The sequence below is a fragment of the Aythya ferina genome (assembly GCF_964211825.1).
Source record: "Aythya ferina genome assembly, chromosome: 5".
Lineage (NCBI taxonomy): Eukaryota > Metazoa > Chordata > Aves > Anseriformes > Anatidae > Aythya > Aythya ferina.
Window position 1 is genome coordinate 50403324 of NC_140301.1, and position 21597 is coordinate 50424920.

The 21597-nt window shown below is 40.1% G+C and overlaps 1 protein-coding gene across 11 annotated transcripts in view; it reads right to left on the minus strand.

Annotated features, from left to right (window-relative positions):
* Positions 1-1740: 1740 nt before the first annotated feature.
* SYNE3 (spectrin repeat containing nuclear envelope family member 3) overlaps positions 1741-21597 on the minus strand; it is a 65182-nt gene continuing 45325 nt past the window's right edge. For 9 of the 11 annotated variants that reach the window (XM_084520685.1, XM_084520688.1, XM_084520684.1 and 6 more), the window contains one exon: positions 9724-12854. In XM_084520685.1, the coding sequence (XP_084376811.1) occupies positions 12657-12854 (198 nt within the window). In that variant the 3' untranslated portion in view covers positions 9724-12656. Of the gene's footprint in view, positions 1856-9723; positions 12855-18975; positions 20450-21597 lie in introns of those variants that run through there. The other 2 variants (XM_084520682.1, XM_084520687.1) reach the window with 2 other exon arrangements.

Genomic DNA, 21597 nt, shown 5'->3' on the forward strand with positions numbered 1-21597 from the left:
CAACAAACCACAGCTTGTAATTTCTCATGACCGTAACACTCAGCTTGGACACACCATCAGCCCTTTTTCCATAGAAAGCCACTCCCTGTTAACTCTCCAGAGCTGAGATTGATTTTATTTAAATAGTTCTCACTTGGTAACCTTGCTCCTTTTATTTAACACATTGCTAATTATGTTTGTTTTTTTTTTCTTCTTTTTTTTTTCTTCTTTTTTTTTTCTTTCTTTTTTTTTCCCTTAATTTACCTAATCATGTAATGAACGCTCACATCCTAAACAACCTCATTATACTGGTGGGGGCTTTTGTGTGGATACAAGTTAATGCAGAGGCAGAAGGCAGAGGAGAGCTCTCTAAATGGAGAGGTTTTAAGCATTCAGTAAAATCCCTGCTGACCACAAGCCAGATTCTTACTGTTGTAAATTGAGTTAGTTCCAACAGCTTTAATGCAGCTACCCTGATTTACTCCACTTAAGGGTCTTACCTTATTATTTTTATTTATTGAACTTGCCACCTTTTGCTGCTACAACCTAAACAGATATTTCTATCCTCCAGCAGTGGGGTTTCTATCTGAAACAGGTGTTTATCTAGTAATATATGACTTAGGAGATTTATAACTGCTCAGAGTATTTCACTGTCCTCTAAAAGTGTTTATAACAATTCTCATTGACTGTACCAGCTCCCGCTGATCAGCTGTAGAGCTGTTAGCAGCCTGAACCTGGTCAACAAAATATTCATTCACCATACAAGAATGCGTTATTTTATCTATTTTTAGGCATTTCTTTCCCCTCTCTGCTGGAAGACAGTCTTCCCTGGTCTATGTGTGGTGTCTGGGGCAAAATCAAGTCATTCCAAGTTTCCTTACCAGTGCCAGAAGAACTGGCCTAATGTACACAAAGAAACCTCCACAAAACAACAAAACAAAACAAATCAAACAACAACAACAACAAAACCTGCAAGATGAAAATATATTTTGCAAAGGAAAAAAGAAAAGAAATTCTGTTTGTGCACTGATTGCAGCCCTTAGAGCAATGTAACTGACCCCCCCTTCATAGTTTTCACCTGTTTTACCCCACTCTCTTCTGGGAGGAATTTGAGCTGCTCGTCAGATCTTGACACAGCTATGGTCAGCTGTAATGTTTGCATGTTTACTTTTGGTGGCTTAATGGGAGACAGCTCATAGGAAGGCACAGGACCACATTGCACAAATACCTGAGAAATGTCACGAAGACCTGGATAAAGATCAGTGTGTTCATAAAAGTGACAGGAAACTGAGCCCATAGGTTAACCAAAAAATCATAGGGGTTTCCTATTCCTCCAGAAGTAGCTGCTTGTGGAGCCCTTTCATGTCAGAGAACTTGGCAGACTCTGTCTCATAAAGATTCAGGAAAGAAAACAGCTATTACTCGGATGCTAATGAGAGCTGTGCATCCGCACACACACGTTGCGGTGATTAGCCTTCAGAGAAGTCAGCAGCAGCTAAAGTAACACACCGCTCGCTCACTGGAGGTAATTCCAGGATTGAGGTCCTGAAAAAATTCCCCTTTGTCTTACCAGGTTTGGGACTGAGGGGAACACCATAGAGAGGAAATGTCAGATGCTAATGCTGCAAGAAATTATATTGAATCATAATATGATTTAGCAAATTCACTTTTTCTTTGGGTTCTGAACAATTCTATTCAAACAGCATCACAGTCTTATAGAAAAGGTGACATTTTCTATTAAATTTTAGAGGGCTAGAATGAAGCAGGTACTATTAGCACAACCTTCCTCCAGTGGTACCTGAGCAGAGAGGCAGGCAGCAGCAAATTTTATCCTTGCTTCACTTGTTCTGGGTGTTTCTAGGTCGGTCCAAATACTCTGATGATAAGAAATAAGCACAGTGAAAACGTAAAACTGCCCCCCAAGAATGATTTAAAAGTCCTTACAAAGAAAAACATATGTTTATTTATGGCATTATAACTGCAACATCTTTTTTTTTTTTTTTATTACAAAAAAGGATACATGCAATAAAATAAAATACTCTGATGTTATATCCAATGCAACATAGTTCACTGCAAACAGTGGAGTGTCACAGAAGTCACAAGGCGAAGGCTTGGGGTGATGAATTTCCAGTCTCTTTATCCCCCTTGCCAACAGCAAAGCCACGTCGTATTTTATTTGTCATCAAGGGATAAGCTTTCAGAATAATGTGGCCTGATCACAGGAGGTCCCAGCTGCCTACCTATCCAAGAAGAGTACCGTGGTATCAGATTCTTTTACTGTTGAAAGTATGCTTCTGGCAAGGCAGAGGACTAGGCAGTGTTTTTGCAGGCAGCATGCAGGAATCCTGCCACGTTATGCCACGATCACAGCACACACCACGGGCCCCTGCTTCACAGGTGCACAGAAGCCCTGGCTGCAGGTGACTTGAGCCCCCACTGCTGCCCTGAGGAATGAAATCAGGTCATTTTCCACAATATTGCACCATAGGTTTCTATTATGTTCATCTACATGTGCAGTTTCAACTGATTTAATCTGGTGTTTCAGCTGTGGGGTAAGCCCAGAGCACACAGGAGGTGCCCACAGCCCAGGAGGGAACCCAAAGTGCTGTCCTGAGGTACTGAGAACTCAACCTCCTCCTGGTGAAAGGGCCCCATCCATTGTTAGAAAAGGGCCTTGCTCTGCCACTGCTATTCACACATCATAGGCTCTTATTTTTAATATTTCCTGTGAAATTTCACGGGACTGCTTGTGAAATGAGGTTCTGAACGGTGTGAATGACCTACAGAGTCAGGCCCCGGACTGGCACCATTTCTAGGATAAACTCCCTTGACTTGCAGTCAAGGCTTTTTAGGAAGTGCTACATAACGCAGTCCAGGCTTTCGAAAAAATGACCTGATTTCTTTCCGCACATCTTGCATGGAATAACACTAAAGACAACTTAGCTCCAGCAATTTAAACAAAAAATAAACTCAGTCTTTTTTATGCAGTTACGTTTTTATATGATTTCATAGAGAGTCAGCATACAGAAGCATCCAGCTCCTTGAGATAATTCTAGCAAATAGGAGGACATGTATGAAAACAAAGAGCTTCAAAACTACATGGAAATCTGTAGAATAAAAAATATATTTATATATACTATTTTCCAACACAAGCAATAGGCAGTTTAGAAAAATATGAGTGTTACAGTCTTTCTGAGTCAACAGTTGTAAAAAGAAAGGATTTAAAAAATAAGTTTAGCTTTTCAAAAAGCCACATTTTTAATAAGAAAATAGACTGGTCCACATTTCCCTGAATAAGCCAGAAAGGTTAAGGAAAGGTCCAAGCAAGACGAGGAGTCTGACTTGGACTTGATATCAGCTGTGATAACATGCACATGTACAGAGACAGCTGCTTGGCTCCAGTATTGTTTACCTTAGAAATGAGCCTAATTTATCACAAATGTACTTTAAAATCATAAATAACATGACAAAAGTGGAACTGGTCCCTGCAATGCAAATAATTGTATTCATACAAGCAAGAAGTGACATCAATCCAGTTATTTTTTTGTGACACTTAAAAGGTATTTTGCAGGCAGCGGTTACATTGAACAGCACATGTATAAACACAGATTATTATTGCAGACTCTGCTATCAGCTACTACACATAAACAAGAGGAGATGTTCGTGCTGTAATTGCCTCTAACATTTTTGTTCTACTTGGACATTAACATTTACAAGAAGCCAGGCTGGGGAGGGGGAGGCCTGAATTCAAGCCAGGGTTTCAGCAAGCAGAATGCACAGGGTTCACGGGAAGTTGTCTGATCCTCTCCACTACCAGCCCTGGACCCATGGAGGAGCTCTGAAGAATTTAAAGCCATTCACAACTTGAGTTCCTCTTGTGAACAGCTTTGGTTTTCCTCAGGGCCCTGGGGCAGGTGATGTAAGATGGGACATAATGGTGTAATTTAGATCTGTATCAATAAGCCTCTAATTCTGGACAATTCCCATTTTAGTTCCATGTCACTTCTAACAGAATACAATATTTGCTGACTTTTATATTAAAAGCAGAGAATGGTTCAATTACAGAAAAGTTCACTGCAGGCTGTTCTTAATAATTTGAATACATTCATTAGAAGTTCTTATTAATTTTATTCAATGTGAGAGTAAATCCCTTCATTTTGCCATAATTTTTGTGATGCACATGGGATATTTATGCACCCTAAAAGGGTGTCTCAGCACATTTCTTTAAATTTTCCTCTAGCTTAAGACTAAACAAAAGCACAAAAACTGATGGAAGCAAGATTAATGGAGTGCTGGTGAAGGGATCCAAGAGTGTTTATAATCCAGCCTTGTTAATGAAATTGGGCCCAAGACAGCCAGCTGTTTTGAGAAGTGAGGACAGGTCCTCTGCAGAAGCACTGTACATTGGTTATATTGCTAGTAAACAATAATGAGGTTTCTGGGTCTCCTACCACTTTTCAAAGTCAATGCGGTGTTACGTCTTACAAAAGCAATGACAGAAAAACGCAACACCCACATTATTGCTTGTGTAATTGTTTCACAGTGGTCCAGCACAGCCTGGTAAACAGAAAAGAAGGTAGGAGGCTGGGAAGGTAGCTTGGAGGCTGGCGGGGTGGAGGATTCCAGGATGCTCTCTTGGAATCACCCCATAAACTGGGTAAGCACTAATTACAAGGAAAACATTTAATTAATGACACTGATCAAAAGCAATACATCCACTGAGACAAAAACAGTCAGGGTCTCAGAGAAAGACAAAGAGGGGTCTTCTGATTTCCAGTAAACTACGTGTACAAAATGGGGGTTGGTGTTTGAGGTGTTTGTACGTTCAGTACCTCCAGCATCCAAATACCTTCAGAAACCCCAGTGCTCAGTCTGTGACTCCCAGGTTAAACTCTTAGTGTCTGATCTGGGAAGTAGATGGGAAAATAATCTTGGGAGCTTTTCACCTCAGAGGCTGAAGCTCTAACTCAAAGCTTATTAAAGCTCATTAAAGCTTATTAAAAACATACCTCTAAACTTTCCCAGCTTTCTTTCAAGACACAATTTCTTTTAAAAGCTGCACTTGAGAGTTGCATTGTGAAGTGGAATGTCACCTTTCTTTAAGCAGAAAAATAATTACACTTCCCATTCCATTCATACACAAATACATACGTGTATTTCTTAGCAATGGACAGTACCATACAGAGGTGTTCATAGCTATAGCGAAACCAAGCCTGTGGTGTTTGATGCTTGTTGGACTTGACAAAAGAAAAAATTTGATTGTGAAGGTAGGGACCACTTTAGGAACAGTACCAGCTCCTAACCCCAGATTTGAGCTGGAGGCCTCACTGCAAAACCCAGATAATTGCGGGTGGCAACACAGCCTGCCCTCAGCTTCCAGCCTCTCCAAATTTCCCTCCCTTTTTTAACATACAGCTTTTGATTGAACTAAATGGAGCTAAAATAAATAGTTTGCTAGAGGGCTTGATGAATGAGTTGTGAAATCAGCTTGCTAGAAGTGACCATTTTCTTTTTTTTTCTTCAACTCAAAAAAAAAAAAAAATAAATAAATAAAATAAAACAGTGTCCTGGCTTATTTTGATGTCTAACAGCAACACTCAAGCATTCTGGGCAGCTCTGGGGCAGACACCATTGAGCACGCAGCCCTGGGCCCAGCAGCACACGGCAGTGTTCATAGAGGCAGTGGCAGCACAAGGGTAACAGATCCGAAAATACCAGCCCCCCACGCTGATTAAGGGGCACTTTTCTGCATGCAGTAATTGGATTACCCACCAAAACCTGCTTAGAGAGAAGGAGGAAAAAAGGGTCTGGGCAGGGTCTGAACAATGCTAATGGCAGGGCTTTCATCACTAATAACTATTTGTTAAGCAACACCTTGCACTCTGATCTGCAGGTGTGAATATTAATGATGGTCCCCGAGTCAATACAGAAGGCAGGTAAGGGCAAGACATGGGCAGGAGACTTGGAAGAGACAGCAGCAGGGGCCAGAGCTGCCTCAGATGGGTACAAGGAGCCAGATGGCTGTTTTGCTACAGGGTGTGGTAGAAAAAGGCAGAGCATCTGCAGGAGGAGCTGCAATGGGGGAATGACAGGGCTGGCTGCTGTGGGACCAAGACTCTGGCATGAAACTTTCCAACAACCCTTGGAAGGAGGGGCTGAGGATGAGCAGAGTTTGGCAGACAGAAAGACAAGCCTAAGTGCTGCAGCAGGACTGCTGCAGGGAGAGAGGAAAGCTGAACAGGATGGAGAAGTGGAGGAGTAAAAAACAAGAAAGGTGGCCAATAAGTTTTTCATTTCGTTGAAACTAGACCTTAATTTTTGCTATGTGCATCAATGAAGAATTGGCTTTGGAAACAGTTAAGAGAAAGGTGACAGGAATGATCAAGTTCATGGGTGCCTTATGAAAAGCAGAGAAGACTGAGTTCATTTACTTTGGAAAGTAAACAAAGAAAGAAGACATGATAAAAGAAGTGAAGATGACAAACGGTCTGGAGAAGCTAACAGTGGTCTGTCTCCTTCCTCGGATTCAACGCATGGGCCAGAGAAGGAAAATCAAGCAACCCCCACCATTTTGAAACCTAATTCAGTGGAATACTTTTTTCATGTGGCAGAAAGATGTGGAACTCATTGCCCTGTTTGCTTAGGAGCCAGAAAGCCCCTGGCATTCGATAAGGCATCGACTAGGCTCATCCCCAAACCCAGAAGACTGAAGGCCACACCTTGCATTTACTTGGAAAGGAACAAAAAACCTCGCCTACCTCAGATGTATAATGAACCCCTGATTCCCAAGGATCAAACAGAGACCCTCATTATCTTTCTCTCCACAATAGCATTTCCTGTGTCTTTTCCTGGCACATCAGCACCTACCACCTACAATTAATCTGTCACTGAGGCATTTGAATTAGCAGTTCCTTCTGTCTTTAGTGAGGAGAAAGAAGCACCCCCAAGGCTCAGATCTCAGCTAAAGTGAAGCACCCTGAAGGAAGCCTCTTTCACAGTCAGCAAGGTGAAGCTGGACAATGCTGATGGCCACTGTCACAATTTTGTCTGGCAGAGCAGGCTGGCAAACCCTTGTTCCTGTGTCATTAGTCAGGGGCTGCTCCCATTATGCCAATCCAACCTGTTCACTTCTTGCACTGAGATACCAGGTTGCCTTTTGAAGACTTGATGTCTCCTGCTGCTGCCATCACGACTTTGTACCTTCAGCACAGCAGGTTCACCTCACCCATGGTTTGACAGGAGGAGGGGGGATGGTTCACTGATACAACCAGCTCACACCTGGCACTTGCTGAAGTAGGATAGGTAACAGAGGTGCCATTCAGGCTGCTGCTCAACTTGATATATTCCTGACATGTCTTCATTTTCTTTTCAGATCTACTGATATCTGTTAGATGCATTCATATTTTAGTTTGGATAGACAAATTAGAAAAGAATTAGAAAAAATAACTATATGACAGACTATTCCATCCCGCTTTATAGATATATATTTAAAAAAAAAAAAAAAAAGCTATATTCAAGCATCTCGACTTTGTTTTGTTTTACCATTGATCAAATGCAAGATGAACCCCTAATTCTTATACATACTTCTGCCAGTCAAGTGACTAAAACCTTCTACACGGTTACCCAATATCTATGACTATTTATGATCTGAACCCAGTATAACCGATTTATAATTATGTTTAAAAATGGCAAAAATAATAAGATTGGTTTCTAAATGAATCACAATGTCTCTACCAACAATGTTATCTTTAGTATTTTAATAAACTGCCTTCTGAGAGCTGCTGAGCACTGACAGCTAGATTGATGCAATAAACTTGCAATGGCTCAGAACAGGTCAATGATCTGAGCACTACTAAGAATATCCTTGCCAGCCCCCAGCAACTCTGGAAGAAGCTGATATAGTTCATTGAGTAGAAGTGTTTTCAGCTGCAGGATAGCAAATGATACTATCCAATGGGCAGGAAAGATTCCAAAAGCAGCTTTTACAGCCAGCTGGCTACATAACCTATGACTTGGGAGACAGCTGTGATGCCTGGTGAAGATATATTTGTTGGGATATTTATAATAATATTTCTTGAAAGGCAAAATACTGTATACTAGGGTGGATAATAAATCAGTTTCAGTCTGTAACCTTCTGTTGACATGCAGAGGCTACCATACATGCATTTAGTGGTGGCCATTTTTTTGGAGACATTTGTTCTTTCTGAGGTGTTTGACTTCCAGTGAAAAAGACTATGGAGAAATAGAAATTCTAAGGGTATCCAGCAATCATTAGCTGTTTCTACTAGCTAGGTTAATATCTCAGTCAGGGCAAATAAGCTAGAGCTTGGTAGAAATGATTATCACTCTGCAGATTCTGTGCTAACAAGTGAATATGATGATTTTTATATGCATATAGAACTGAACACATTTTTCATAAAGAGATTTCTGAAGAGGGCATATATAAATAATATTTAGTATAATCTAAATTGCTAGTTGAAATCAGAGACATGTGGCACAATAGCAATTTTCTACTTCACTGTGTTGCAGTCATGGAAAATTTTGTTGAAAGCATCTGGCTACAAAATCAATTACAATTTATAAATTAGGCTTGCTTTCACTCTGAAGGCTGGGTTTGAAGTATGCCCTTGGGGCTGTGCAGAATTCTTACTTTAATGCTTTGGCATCAGACTGTAGGATTTTGCCTTCAGCACTGATGGGTCATTAATGTGGTTAATCACCTACTGGGTCCGATAGGGCAGGCAAGAAAGCTTGGACAGAAGCACAAAGACTCTGCTCTGAGAACAGGCTGTGAATCTACGTGCAGTGTAGGCTACATGGCCTGAGTCAGATGCACAAACAATGTAAAAGCTCAATCATTTTCAGTCTATTTTATGGGGCTTTCACACTCTCTGACAGTGGCTGGATCTGCATTAAAGCAGTGCAAGCACTCTGGTGTAGACACTTATCTGTTTTGCACATCCCAGGTTTTTGGCAAGGGATATTTTAAGACAGCAGCCCCAGTATGAAGCTGAGCTACAAAATGATTCAGTTAAATAGATGTCAGAGGTGCATGAGCATTTTATAGGCACTGAAATAGGATATAATCCCCAAATCATCTGTGATCAATGATTCAGACATGAAGAACAGTGCTAAAGATTTTAAGGACTGATTTAGAAACACTATGATTTATTTTGTGTTTTGAGCAATCTGGCCTTTGCTCTGTTCCCTGGAAATTGAACTGAGCATTTTGTTTTCCTTGTTCCTATTACTGACTTAGTTAATATTTATGCACACCTCCAGCTATCGGTATCTTAAACTTTTCAGAAGAAAGCAAGAGAATAAAAAAGAAAGTAAACTTTGAACTTACATTTCAAGCTTACTTTTGCTATTTCTAAAATTCCTTAGAGAAATAAAGGGAATAAAATTCCTTAGCAAAATTTTCATCTCATTGGACAGGTGAGGTCAATAAAAAGAAGTGAAATTGTCCTAAGTGAGATGGAAATCAAAGTCTTGTGCTTCAAGGGGATTCCATTGCAAAGATGTAGAAAGATTCATCACTTAAGTGAGATATTTAGATAACACAAGTTAAGAAGAATAGATTTGCTGTGATTTAAAGCAAAAAAAAATGCAAGATAATAAAGGATTTAAAGAAGAAATTGAATGTAACCCAGCAGCACAAGAGTGTTTCTCTCTCTTTTTTTTTTTTTTTTTTTTTTTTTTCTTTCTTTTTTTTTTAATTTAGATCCAGACACAACACTAAAACATCAGGGTGATGATGCAGTTTTCTGTTATGGTCCTTCGTGTAAGTTTTCTTTATCCAGTTGCATGCTTACATAAAAATCATCCAGATTAGAAAGGCTGGGCAGAAAGAAATGCAATGTGAGATTATGTGCTTTCACAGTAGAAATTTGTATGTGCCCCTTTTGATTTTCTCTTGTGGCTATATTTTCACTCATTATTTTAAATCTGTTTTTCACTGGCATTTATTTTCATCACATGGAGAGGCTCAGCAGAACTCAGAGAAGTGCAACGTAGCTACACCAGAGAAAAGTGTGTGCACAAGCACACATATACACAACCCCATACAGCAGGTTTTGTTGCTGCCCCTCTTCCCCCACACTTCTTTTCTGTTGAAGCATTTCATTAGAAATGGAGCTGTGCCTGATGATGATGATTAGCTCCTTGCTGCACAGCCACTGGGTTCTTCCCCAGGGGCTGGCAGCAATGCTTAGAGAAGCGTTGCGGGACTGTGTATGGCTCCTGAGCAGCTAATCGGGGGAAAGGAGGAGGCATGCCCTCTGCCTCCAGAAAGAACGGTTGCAAAGAAGGAATTCATTTGCTCTGCTCTCTGATGAATTAGAGCTCCTCTCCATCTGGCTCCTCCATGGAAGAAACGACAGGCCTTGCCTTCCCTTGCTTCCTGTTTAGCTGTGAATAACTTTTAGTTATATCTCAGCATACAGCCTGTACCCTCACCTCTCTGCTGTCAGTGCCCCCTCTGCCTGCTCTCTTCCTCTCTTCTGCTGCCTCCTGACACTCAGGCTTTAATTTGCTTCAGTTCAGAACCTCCTCATACTCCCCTTGCACTCTACCTGAATACCTTCACCTTCCCTGCTATCCTTTGCTCTTTTTCACATCCGAAATCTGATGTTTTTATATAACTCTAGCAAAATCACTGCAGTTGGAAGCATTACTAGGAAGACAGTGCAAGAGTGCTGATGGCAAAAAAGCCTCCTCAGAATGCTGGCAGACTCCCTGTTACTTGCCCCATTTTAAATCTTACTGAAGAAAGGGTGTTTAATATGCAATAGTATCAATACTTGAGCAGGGAGAGGGAATCAAAGATTCAGAAATGTTTCTTCTTTAGAGACTGTATTATTGTCCTTTCTGTTATTCAAAAGACTTCCTTTCTTAGGTTTTATAAGTTGTTGGACCCCTCTCTTCTCTATCTACTCTTCTTTGACATGTGCTTGTTCCCCTCCACTCTATGCCCATAATGAGCTCCTTGCTGCTCTGCCTTCCTATTCTACTCGAGTTATTTTTATTTAACAAAACATTCATGGGTTTGTTAAAGAAAAATGACTTCCTCCTCCAATTCCTCAGCTATTAAATAATTTACCTGTGCAACAGATTTAACATTATTTTGAAATATATTTGGAAAACACCAAGTACCACATGCTGGTATGGACAAGGCAAACTTCTCCTGCACCAAAGCCAGGATGGGAAAAACAACTGTTTCTTCTGTTATTTTTTTTCTTCTTCTCCCCCCTCCTCCCCATGACAATTACTGAGGCTAAAATAAAGGTCGCTCTCAGAAATGGCATAGAATTTTAGAAATTGCCCTTTCTTTCAGGAATCAATTAGGTAAAACACCACCAAGAATGGTTTCATCACAGTAAAGCTGAGGTTTTGCATTAAAAGGCAATGTTAAAATGTACATTCAGAAATTTGATAAATCAGGCATAAAGCTAGGTAAATAAATGATAAGTTGTTATCATCTTGGCATTCAGCCTATATAAAAATCCATGCTGCCTGCCTTTGATACAGTCAGTTCACATCACAGCAAAACATTAACAAATTAACATAAAAATAGACTATGAAAGAAGTTTGTTTTCAAGGAGGTATTATTAAAGTAGTTCTGACTTCTGAAATGCTGACATTGAGGCAGGTTGTATCCCACTGTTCAGGCTTTATAATCCATTCCCAAATGACTCTTTATAAAGTTATAACAATAATAATATTAATAATAAAATCTCCACCATTTTTTTCAAGACAAAATCACTAATATAAGGTTTTGTTCAGTGCTCACAAATTTGTTCAGAAAATTATGACCTGATTTTACAAATTCTCTATATAGATGTAACAAAAAAAGTCTTTTTTTTTTTCCAGCTTTCCTCCTACTGTATTCTACCTCTCCTGATTCAGGTGGGCTGGAGAACACAGTAATTGGAAAAGAAATCTGGTAAAAAAAAAAAAAAAAGAGAACGAAAGAAGGCCCACCCCCACTTCTATTTAAGTCAGTGGAAAATTTTCCATTACCTTCTGCAATACCTGCATCCAGATACTGAAAAACAGTTCAAGATTTTAAATAGAATTGTCCCAGTTTTCCTCAGGCTGAATGTCAACCACTGTCTTCCAACACAACTCTGTTCTACCTGCTCCCCAATTCACGCTCTGGTGCATGTTTGCAACTTCGCATACTTGCTGACTTTGGTTGCAAACATTAAAAATCTGATTTAAAAAAAAAAAACAAACAGCCAACCAACCAACCAAAAAAAAAAAAACAACCACAAGAACACCACCATTCAGTGTTCTTTGTTGAAAGATGATATAAACATAAACATTGCAGGATTATCTCCAAACAGTGGATGAGTGGATGGAGATGTTAGTTTGACCACAGATATGCATTTATACTTTTTGTATATATATATACACACATATACAGAGTCTCTATATACACTTTATAAATGTTATAACAAAATATTGTAAAAATAATATTTTTGCTCAAATACTTGATTAATGTGGACTAATCTTATGCTGCATTTATGTGATATACCCATTTGATAAGATGGCCTTGTTAGAAGCCCTAAAGTCTACAATACTTGCAGTTGTTAGGAAAAAAATAGAAAGAAAGAAAAAAAATAATTTAAAAAAAGAGTCTGTATTTCTGAGTCACCTCTTGCCATGCCAAGAAGTCAGGTTGGAGGTGGGCCCTCGTATCTCAGCATCAGGTTGAAGGACCGAGCGAAGTTGTTTGCCAGTGTGCAGCTGTGCTTGTCCTTTGCCAGGGGCAGGAGGAAGGCCAGGAGCAGAAGCAACAGGAGGAGCAGTTGCAGTGGCAGCGCTGCCCAGCACACTCGATGCAGGAAGGAGCACACACCTCCAGAGCGTTTCTGAAAGACATAAAGCAAACAGTAACTCAGACTGCAGTCTGCCTCAGTTCTTCTTACACCTACCCAGGCACATCTTAAACTTTTATGTGATGCAGAAGAATTGGAGACAACACAAAACATTTATTGCTGAGCAGCCACAGAAGAGATGCACACAAAAAAGTCAGATCATTTTTCTTATGCTGGTGCATGTCAGGAGTAGTTTGGTTAACCTCATCAATTTAATCTGGATTAGCACAAACAGGAGGGAACATATCTGGGGCTACAGAATTCAGGAAATATCAATTAAGAAGCAAGATCTCCACTGGCAGAATTCCTGGATCTCTCCTGTCAATAAGCAGAACTGTGTGTGCTTTGAAGAAAAAAAAAAAAAAAAAAAGCCCAAACATCAGCAATCTGTAAGAGAATCCTGAAAAATATGACTCAGTAACCCATTAATTTCATCAAACATGGATTTATGCTTAGAACACAGAAATAACACTTAATACTGCTACAGCATTAGGTATCAACCTACATCACAAGTATCAGCACAGAACATCCGCTGCAGTGGGATCTGTGTTTTCCACAAAAGGAAGTTAATTTGAAGGAGCTTAGGTTGTGTTCAAGCCACAGGGGATATCAGTACTACAGCAAAATCAGGGCTCCTGGCCTCTGCTGGATGTATGACTTAACAGGCAATGCCTTTGTCCCATTAAAGCCCCATCAGGAACAGCCTGTGGGAAACGTCAGCAGAGAAGATAAGGAGCAGGATGATGGTAAAGGAAAGCAATTACTCTTTGCTATTTTTAAGGGTCTCTTCTACTGCTTTCTAAATTTCCCAGTCTCTTGCAGCTCTATATAAATGTTTACAGAATTGATTATGAAGGCAAACATATCGTTGTGGTTCCAGGTCACAAGACACTTGTGTTGTGAAATCCTCCTTCAGATGCAGTTCATTTGCTTCCATTGCATCAAATGGCTGATGAGATTTAGTTGTTGTATTAGGCAGAGGTAGAGGCAGCGAAGCAGGAGCTGCTTGCTCTATCATTTCAGACCTGCACAGTGTCTCAGCTGGAACTTGCTCATTGAGGCCAATGAAAACTCAGGTCCCTGAGCACTGGGACCGCCAGAAGGCAACAAGTAAGTGTCAGGGTGCAAGTGGGACTCTGTAAACACGCTTGGGAACCTTCCTAGGTACAGCTAGCATTTACCCACCCAATCAAGGCTTCACCATCCTGTCTGGATCACAGGAGTCATCTGTTCCTACTGTGATCTGTTCTCAAAAACTAGCCAAAATACAAGGCGTAACTACCTGTACTAGTGGCACTTTCCCTTTTCGAAAATGAAATCCTTCATCTTCTCTGGATTTTTTATTTATTTATTTTTAATTAAGAGGTGTAGTTCTGTTGATGGAAGATCAGACTGGAGTTGCATCTACTTTGGGACAATACAGACCACACTCCTTCTTCTACCATGAAGATGTAACAAGGTTTAATGCTGATGTTGTTAAACCCTGTGACTGACTGCTCCACAGTTCATTATGGCTAGGGATCTCAGAAAGGTCCTCACAAACTCAAACTGGGAATTGGAAGCTCAGCTCTAAATGACACTCAGCTGTGACGAAGACAGCCAATCTTTCTAACAACACCTAAAACTTTACAGCTGTCCATCCACTCAGGTTTGTCTTGGTCTCCCTACAATGGCCCCACTGCTAAGGCCACTCACGTTGTTCCTACCCCAGCTCTTTTCCTTATCCAATGTTTGATTCAGAGCAGGTCACTGACTCCACCCTGAGCTCTAAAGCAAAGGCTGTTAATGCAACTCTAAAAAAATAAGATGAGATTGAAATGTTATTTGGCAAGTGTGCTGTTCTAAGATCTATGGGAAGGAGCTGTAAAATGATCCTGCCTTTCAAAGTTTATCCTGCAGAAAGAATTAATATGAAATGGCCTTATTAGCAAGCTATCATTTGAAGCTACCCTTGGAGCTTTCTGCAGGGTAAGATACTCAGGCTAACCACAGCAGATCCTAGCATTGGAAAAATCTGTGGAAGAACTTGTGCCTTGGGGCAGAACTTCAGAGAAGTAGAAATATATTGTATTTATCTGCTGTTTCTCTCCCATCTCTTTGCTGGGGTTGTAGGCACTTGTGTTTGATGAACTTTTGTCTTTGCTGCCCAGCTTCTCTGTTTTGTTTGATCACACAGCAAGGTCAGAATCTGTATTTTTGATTCCATTTGTTGCCATGGAAATGCCTCTCCTATCACACACATGACATTATGATGGCTCTGCAGGGCTGAAGATGAGGCACACAAGAGCTGTGAGAGTTTGGTGGTTACAGCAAATTTGCAATGATAAGCCCTTAATATATGAGGGCCCCAACCTGCACACACCGAAATCCATGGGAGATTTACCATTAACGACAGTGTCTGCAGCAGGATTATGCACAGAGACAACTAAATAAAGTCAGGATTGAGAACTACTTATTCATAGAGTTCAAATGATATCCTTACAAATGGGTTCATTACTTACACATCCGGGTTCTGCTATTGTGCACACGAATCCTACAGTAATTCTGTTGCTTTGGGCTGGCTGGAACAGTTTCTTTATTATTATTATTTTTATTTTCTTTTTTTTTTTTTTTTTTTTTTTTTTGTGATAGCACTGCTAGAGGTGTCATAATTTAAGGACAGAAAATTTTGAGAGACACAGTAACTTTGAAGAGGGGAGATGATACAGTTGGAAAAAGCTCAGAAGCTTTCAGGCACTGATTCCCTCTCCTGGGTGTGAACAAAGCAGCACTTCAGTTTGGCTAAGGATTTTTAGTGCTATACTGCGAGAGAGATGCTTTCAGGCTGCAGTGACCTGAGAATATAGCACCAATGAGGAATTGAGGAGGCCGAAGTGGAAACCTCTGCTATGCTGGACTTGGAGTGATCAGGAATGTACAAGTCTACCTAGAGTCAGGACCACAGTCCCAACCCTTTAGCACATCATTCTGTGTTAGAAGAGGACAGTCTGCGCAGTTCCACCTTTGCAAAAGCCAGCTTGATCATTTCATTTCCATGTCAGATCAAAGGTGGGAACCACAAACCTTGCTACACAGTGGAATTCCCCTTCTCCCCTCATTTCAGCTACTGGCATCGGTACATCTGCTACCCAGCACCCACAGTGTCTGCAGAGTGTGTGTCAGATCTAGGCTTCACAAAATACCCTGAAACCAAATCCTCCTCTAAGGAAAACTGGCAGAACTCCACTGAAGTCAACAGAACTTTAATTTCCACCATCTTAGAATAACAGCTGGAATACCTGGGTACCGAGCCAAAGTGTTAAGACATTTTTGAAACACACATGGAAAAGGAATAGATCGATATGTAAAATGAAAATATACTTTTAAAGTTCACCATCAAAGATAAGTGCCTGTTCTCTGCCCCTTATCCCTTGACGTATCAGGAGAAGCATGGATTGTCAAGAGGCAGACAGCTGTGTTTTGTGTAATGCTAAATGCATGCTTGTTACCAAATGAACTGCACTGGCTGTGAACATTCACATTTGTACTTGATTCGTGCTGGGGTGTTTGAATGACAAGCACCGGTTTAGATCTAGGGAGTCCTCAGCACTTAAATCTGTTTGCAGTTAATAACTCTTTACCCAGCACACCATGAAAAATCGCTTGGATGGGAAACAGCAGAAAAACACTTTAGAACTTGCTACAAAATATTCCTCTATAAGTTGCTGAAGTTCTTTGCTGAAATTCAGTGCACTCCCTGGTTTGCTGTTGACCACATTCCAAGACGTGCAGAAACACACAGTTAATCTGGCTCTATGAGGAGCAGAGGAATACTGCATCTGATATCATTCTCATTAGTGGGTTTTTGCTGCTGCTTATATGTCACCAGCATGTCCGATAAAAGTCATACCTGCACCTCTGAATCACTGATTCAGTAGAGAAATAAAATCAGCTCTGCATTTCTTCCTCTGACCTTAGAGCATTTCACTCTGAGAGAATATCTGAGGAGATGTATTGCTATCTGAAAACTCCTGCTCTCCCCATAGATAAAGGAACCAACTCCTTCATATTCTCAGCCTCCAACTGCTTTCAGCTCTGGCACTCTCCTGAGCCTATGTAGCTTGTCCACCTAGTTAACCCTCAGTAAATCTTCCAGGTACCTTACCCAGCTTCTCCTTGAACCTACGCAGACTTTTGAAGTCCAACATCCTTTCACAAGGAGTTCCACGGGTCAACTATTAGAGGCATGAAGAAGTTAGCCTTGAACCTAGCTGCTAGTTCTTTCCTGTGGAGAATCTGTCCCCATCTGTACTCTCTGCACCATGCATGACTTGAAAGCCCTGAACCCACTGCTCAGACAGGATGAATCCAGGCCTGTACCTCCCCAGTGGGCAGATCACAACACAATGGGCTTAATCTGCAATAGCAATGGCAGAGGAAGAACACCTTAATAGGAAGAATAGGAAGACCTTGGAAGGGATTGCCTACATGAGTGTCATTTCTGCCACCTTGTTATTCCTTTGAGTACAAGCAGAACAGCCAAGAAGGCAGGAACAGCACTTTACCGTACTTCTAAATAGAAACATGTCATCATCATGTTCAATTGCCTTTTTTTTTTTTTTTTTTTTTTTTTGGTAAAGCAGTTGCCTCTGGGACGCCATGGCTTTCTGCCGCTTGAGATACCACTAGAAACAAATGTAGTTGCCACTTACAGAGGCAGGTTACTGCCAACCAGAATAGGTCAGCTCCAGGGGGAGCAGAGGCTCCTCTCTCAAACCAAGGTAAAATGGACGTTTACCTCTTTGTGGGACCATTTATAGGTGGGCTCCTCATCAGTTCTCAGTTCAGAGCCATGAATATCCCTCTCTGAGAGAAGCAATACTGCAAATCACAGCTTGTCTTTTCAAGAGGGGAGGACTTTTTGATTGTTTGTTTCCTTGCTGAGGTTCTAATGTGGGGGAGTTGGATGCCACTGCCCCTAGAGCTGAGCATCCAGCAAGCTGTAAGAAAAAGCGCTGGCTCACTCCCACACACCAGAGCAAAAATCAAGTGTTGAATGCTGTTGATCAGGCCTCTGCAAAAGGACAGTGAGCCACTGGGTTCAGAACCATGCTTTCCTAAACATAAATACTGCCCAGGGTAGGAAACCAGCAGTGAGGAATGAGTGAGGATGGCTGGGACCCCTCATTCTCCATCTAACAAAGCTTATCATTCTCCATCTAACAAAGGTCTACCAGAACGTATGTGCTGAAGGAGGTTAACTGAGGTCACACAAGCAATTTCAGTTCTGACATTTTCTATCTTCAGTTTGCTTGACTTCATAACCTCAACGTTCTTCTCAGTTTTGAAGAGGATAAGTGTATGCATGTGAATAAGTAAGTATACAGGCAAATTACAGGCTTTTGTTTTCTCCCTGAGGGGAAATGCTGAGTACCTCAACACGGATGGATGGTTAACTAGAATCTTTGATGAACATTTGATTTAAAAGGAACAAAAAACATGGAAAAGCCAGCAGTTTGGATCTGAGATTTCAGCAATCACACATGGCAGATATTTCAATTTTCTGCTGCAAAGTCGCTTAGAACTAAGTCCCGTGCCATATGCTGCTGTGACACAAACAGATTTATAAAGGTTAGCTTCTGCATGCATAAACAACATGCCATGCTTTTAGGATAAGCATGCCACAGGACAAGGGCTACAGCTTGATCCATTAAAGGAGCACTCATTTCTATAATTCTCCAGACCTAAGCAAGCACAAAAAGTCTCAGTTTGGTCCCAGCAGTGGAAGCTGATTTCTCTTTACCCAGAAAATGTTTTATGTGGGATGAAAGACAGAAAGCACTGTGGAAGACTAGTAAAGCAGTAGGTAGAATGGGTCATAAAAATTTTCTTTTCTATGTTATGAGAATATGGAGGGCCAAATTTCCAGCCGGGTAATTTTGAAGCACTTTTTCACACCCAACAGCAAGGCAGTGAGATACACCGACTCCCTCAATTATCACACCTTTGCAAAAATTTCAGAACAGGGTAAGAGGTTTTTAAACCAGTGCTACACAAATCTGTGCTCTGGAAATCCAGTCAATATCAAGGAAGGATAGTAGTTCTTTACTTTCATTTCATTCCCTGACAAAAAAAGTACTTCAAAAAAACTTTATTAAAAGGACATTTAAATCAAGGCTTTTAGCATGCCATTTAACATCTTACCTAAGGTAACTATTCTAAAAATCAGCTAGCAAGATACTTGAGGTAATCAATTTCAACTTTTTAGAGCAAGCTTTTCCTGTTTTTCCAAATAACATTGATTCACAGTGATTACTAACCTTTAAGATACATTTATTGTCATGGAAATAAAATCTTTGCAGTTTAATTGTTTTATTTTTCCTAATCTCAAAGCTATATGTTAAACTATCATTAAGCTAAGTTGCTTTTATTTGTATGCTTCTGCTTGTATCTATACAGAACATATATAGTCAGTTTTAATTTTGATGTGTTAAGATGTTGGAAAATGGTGAACAGTAATTCATCTTTACTAGATGATACATACTTTAATCATGATTTGTGACAAGTAAATCATGAAGGGAAAATGGAATAATTAAAACCACAAATATACCACTAGCTTAAATACACTCATAAGCAACATGATTTATCCAAATATATTTTGTACTTAAAAGCAATTCTCTACTACTTTTGGAAAAAGAGTCTTAGGCAGCTAGTAAACTGGATTACATTTTTGTTATTATGCCTGAAATTTTAGTATTAGACATCAGTATCCTGCATTTATACAGGAAGGTAGATAAGTAAAACAACTCCTAGTTTGCAACTTCCACTCAGCCTTGCAATATAAAGTTAATTAAATTTGGCATAGAAAGAATAAAAACTGAAATAAAGACAGCATTTATCTGAAGCTGTAGAAGAGTTACTAAGTTCAGACATTGGTCTATCCCATCAACAATGCATGTTTCCAGCTGCTATACCTGTGACTTCCCTCAGTTCAAGATTAAATTTATCTTAAATTTCAGTCATCATACACAGCTTGAATATTTGCATTCTATTTAAATCACTTAACAATGTGATTGTTTGCTTTAAAAATTTGAAATGTTATTATAATTTCTCTTACTGTGCTTTTTACAGTAGTTTAAAAATATTTCTCATGTGTCTAGCGGAAACTGTTTTTTTTTTCTGCTGTTGTCAATAAATCTCTCCCTTGATACCTTTGAATTAGTAAGTAAAATTATATCTGCTGAGAAAGAAAATCATTCTAGGATATTTGCTCAGTGAAAATCTGCAAGGAGTCCACAAAGTGGTAGGACTCAACATTTTAACAAAGAAGGGGCCACCAATCACATATTCTGCTATATTAACGTTAACATAAGGTGAGAACTAGGCATCCTAGGAAGGAAAATGTCTCCTCCATCTTGTACTAGCACCTCTTTAGAGGGAGAGCATCAGCATAGCACAATGGAAGAACCAGGCAAGAAGCAAACAAGGAGTCCCTCTTTTCCAGCTTTTATGAAAGGCTGCAATGTGGATTGTTGAAAAGCCCAGAACCTACAGAAACAAGTGCAGGCAGGCAGTCTCAGTTACAGTAACCTGAAGGGAAGCTTGTGGACCTGTTGGAGAAAGCAGGTGACGATGTTGTTAGGCCAGCACACTGAGTAGCAGGTCAGAGTTAGGAAGAGGAATGGTCAGGATTCTTCAGTTTTTTGGTGGTGTTTTTTTTTTTTTTTTTTTTTTTTTTTTTTTGTTCCTTTTTTTTGTTGTTCCTCTTCTCCCTAAGAAGTTTCCTTTCTGAGCAAACATCACTGCTAAGTGATGTTAGTCCAGCCGGAATTGTTGTTAATCTGAATGGTGAGATGCTCTTCTCCCTGTGTTTGGGCCATATTATAATTCCTACAGCAGGCAGGTACAGCTGTATAGACACACTGATGGAAAAAATATGGGCCATTTCTTCAGAGAACGAGAAAGCAAAGTGTCACAGCAAAGTTTCAGTGCCTGACTGACAAGCTGGGCTCTAGCTCTTGGCTCCCTCACAGCCCTGAATTTGAAGCATTTTGGCTTCATCTTGGCTGACACCTAACCTTTTTTTGTTCAGCACAAAAACATTTCCTTAGTCAAAAGAGATAAGAAAAGCTGAGGAAAAGATACTTTTTACCAAGTCTTTTCCATTTTACTAATAATGTACCTGCACTGAAGGTTTCAAGTGATTAAAACCCAGCAGGACTACAGGAAAATAAACAGTCCACATACTTTCAATAGAAAGGCACCATTTAGACAAGCATGTACATATGATGCTGAGCATTTTTGTAATATGAGTTTCTGCACGAAGAATTCCTGTTGTATCTGCACTTGGACAGAGCAGAATGCATTACTGTTTTCTTCCTGACAAGCTGTGGCAAGCTCTTGCTTTGCACAGTTTCCTGAATGGCTGCATTAATTTGATTGACTCCAGATCAATGGTGTTTCTAAATAAGATTAAATTACAGGCTCCTTCTGTCCATGTGTTATAGGAGATTATTCTTAGCAGAATCTCAAAGGAAGCAATTAGCTGACCACTGATGTAATGAATTCTAATTATTTTGTTTGTACAAACAATAAAGCCAGAATCATTTTGTGTAGCAAGGAAGTGTAATTACTCTGAGCACTTGAGAAAATAAATCAAGCAGTGCTACCTAGATCTGTAAATAACGAGCTTTTGACTTCCTATTTCTGTTAAGAATGTCCATGGAATATTTTCAGTTAACTCAGAGACAACCTTTGA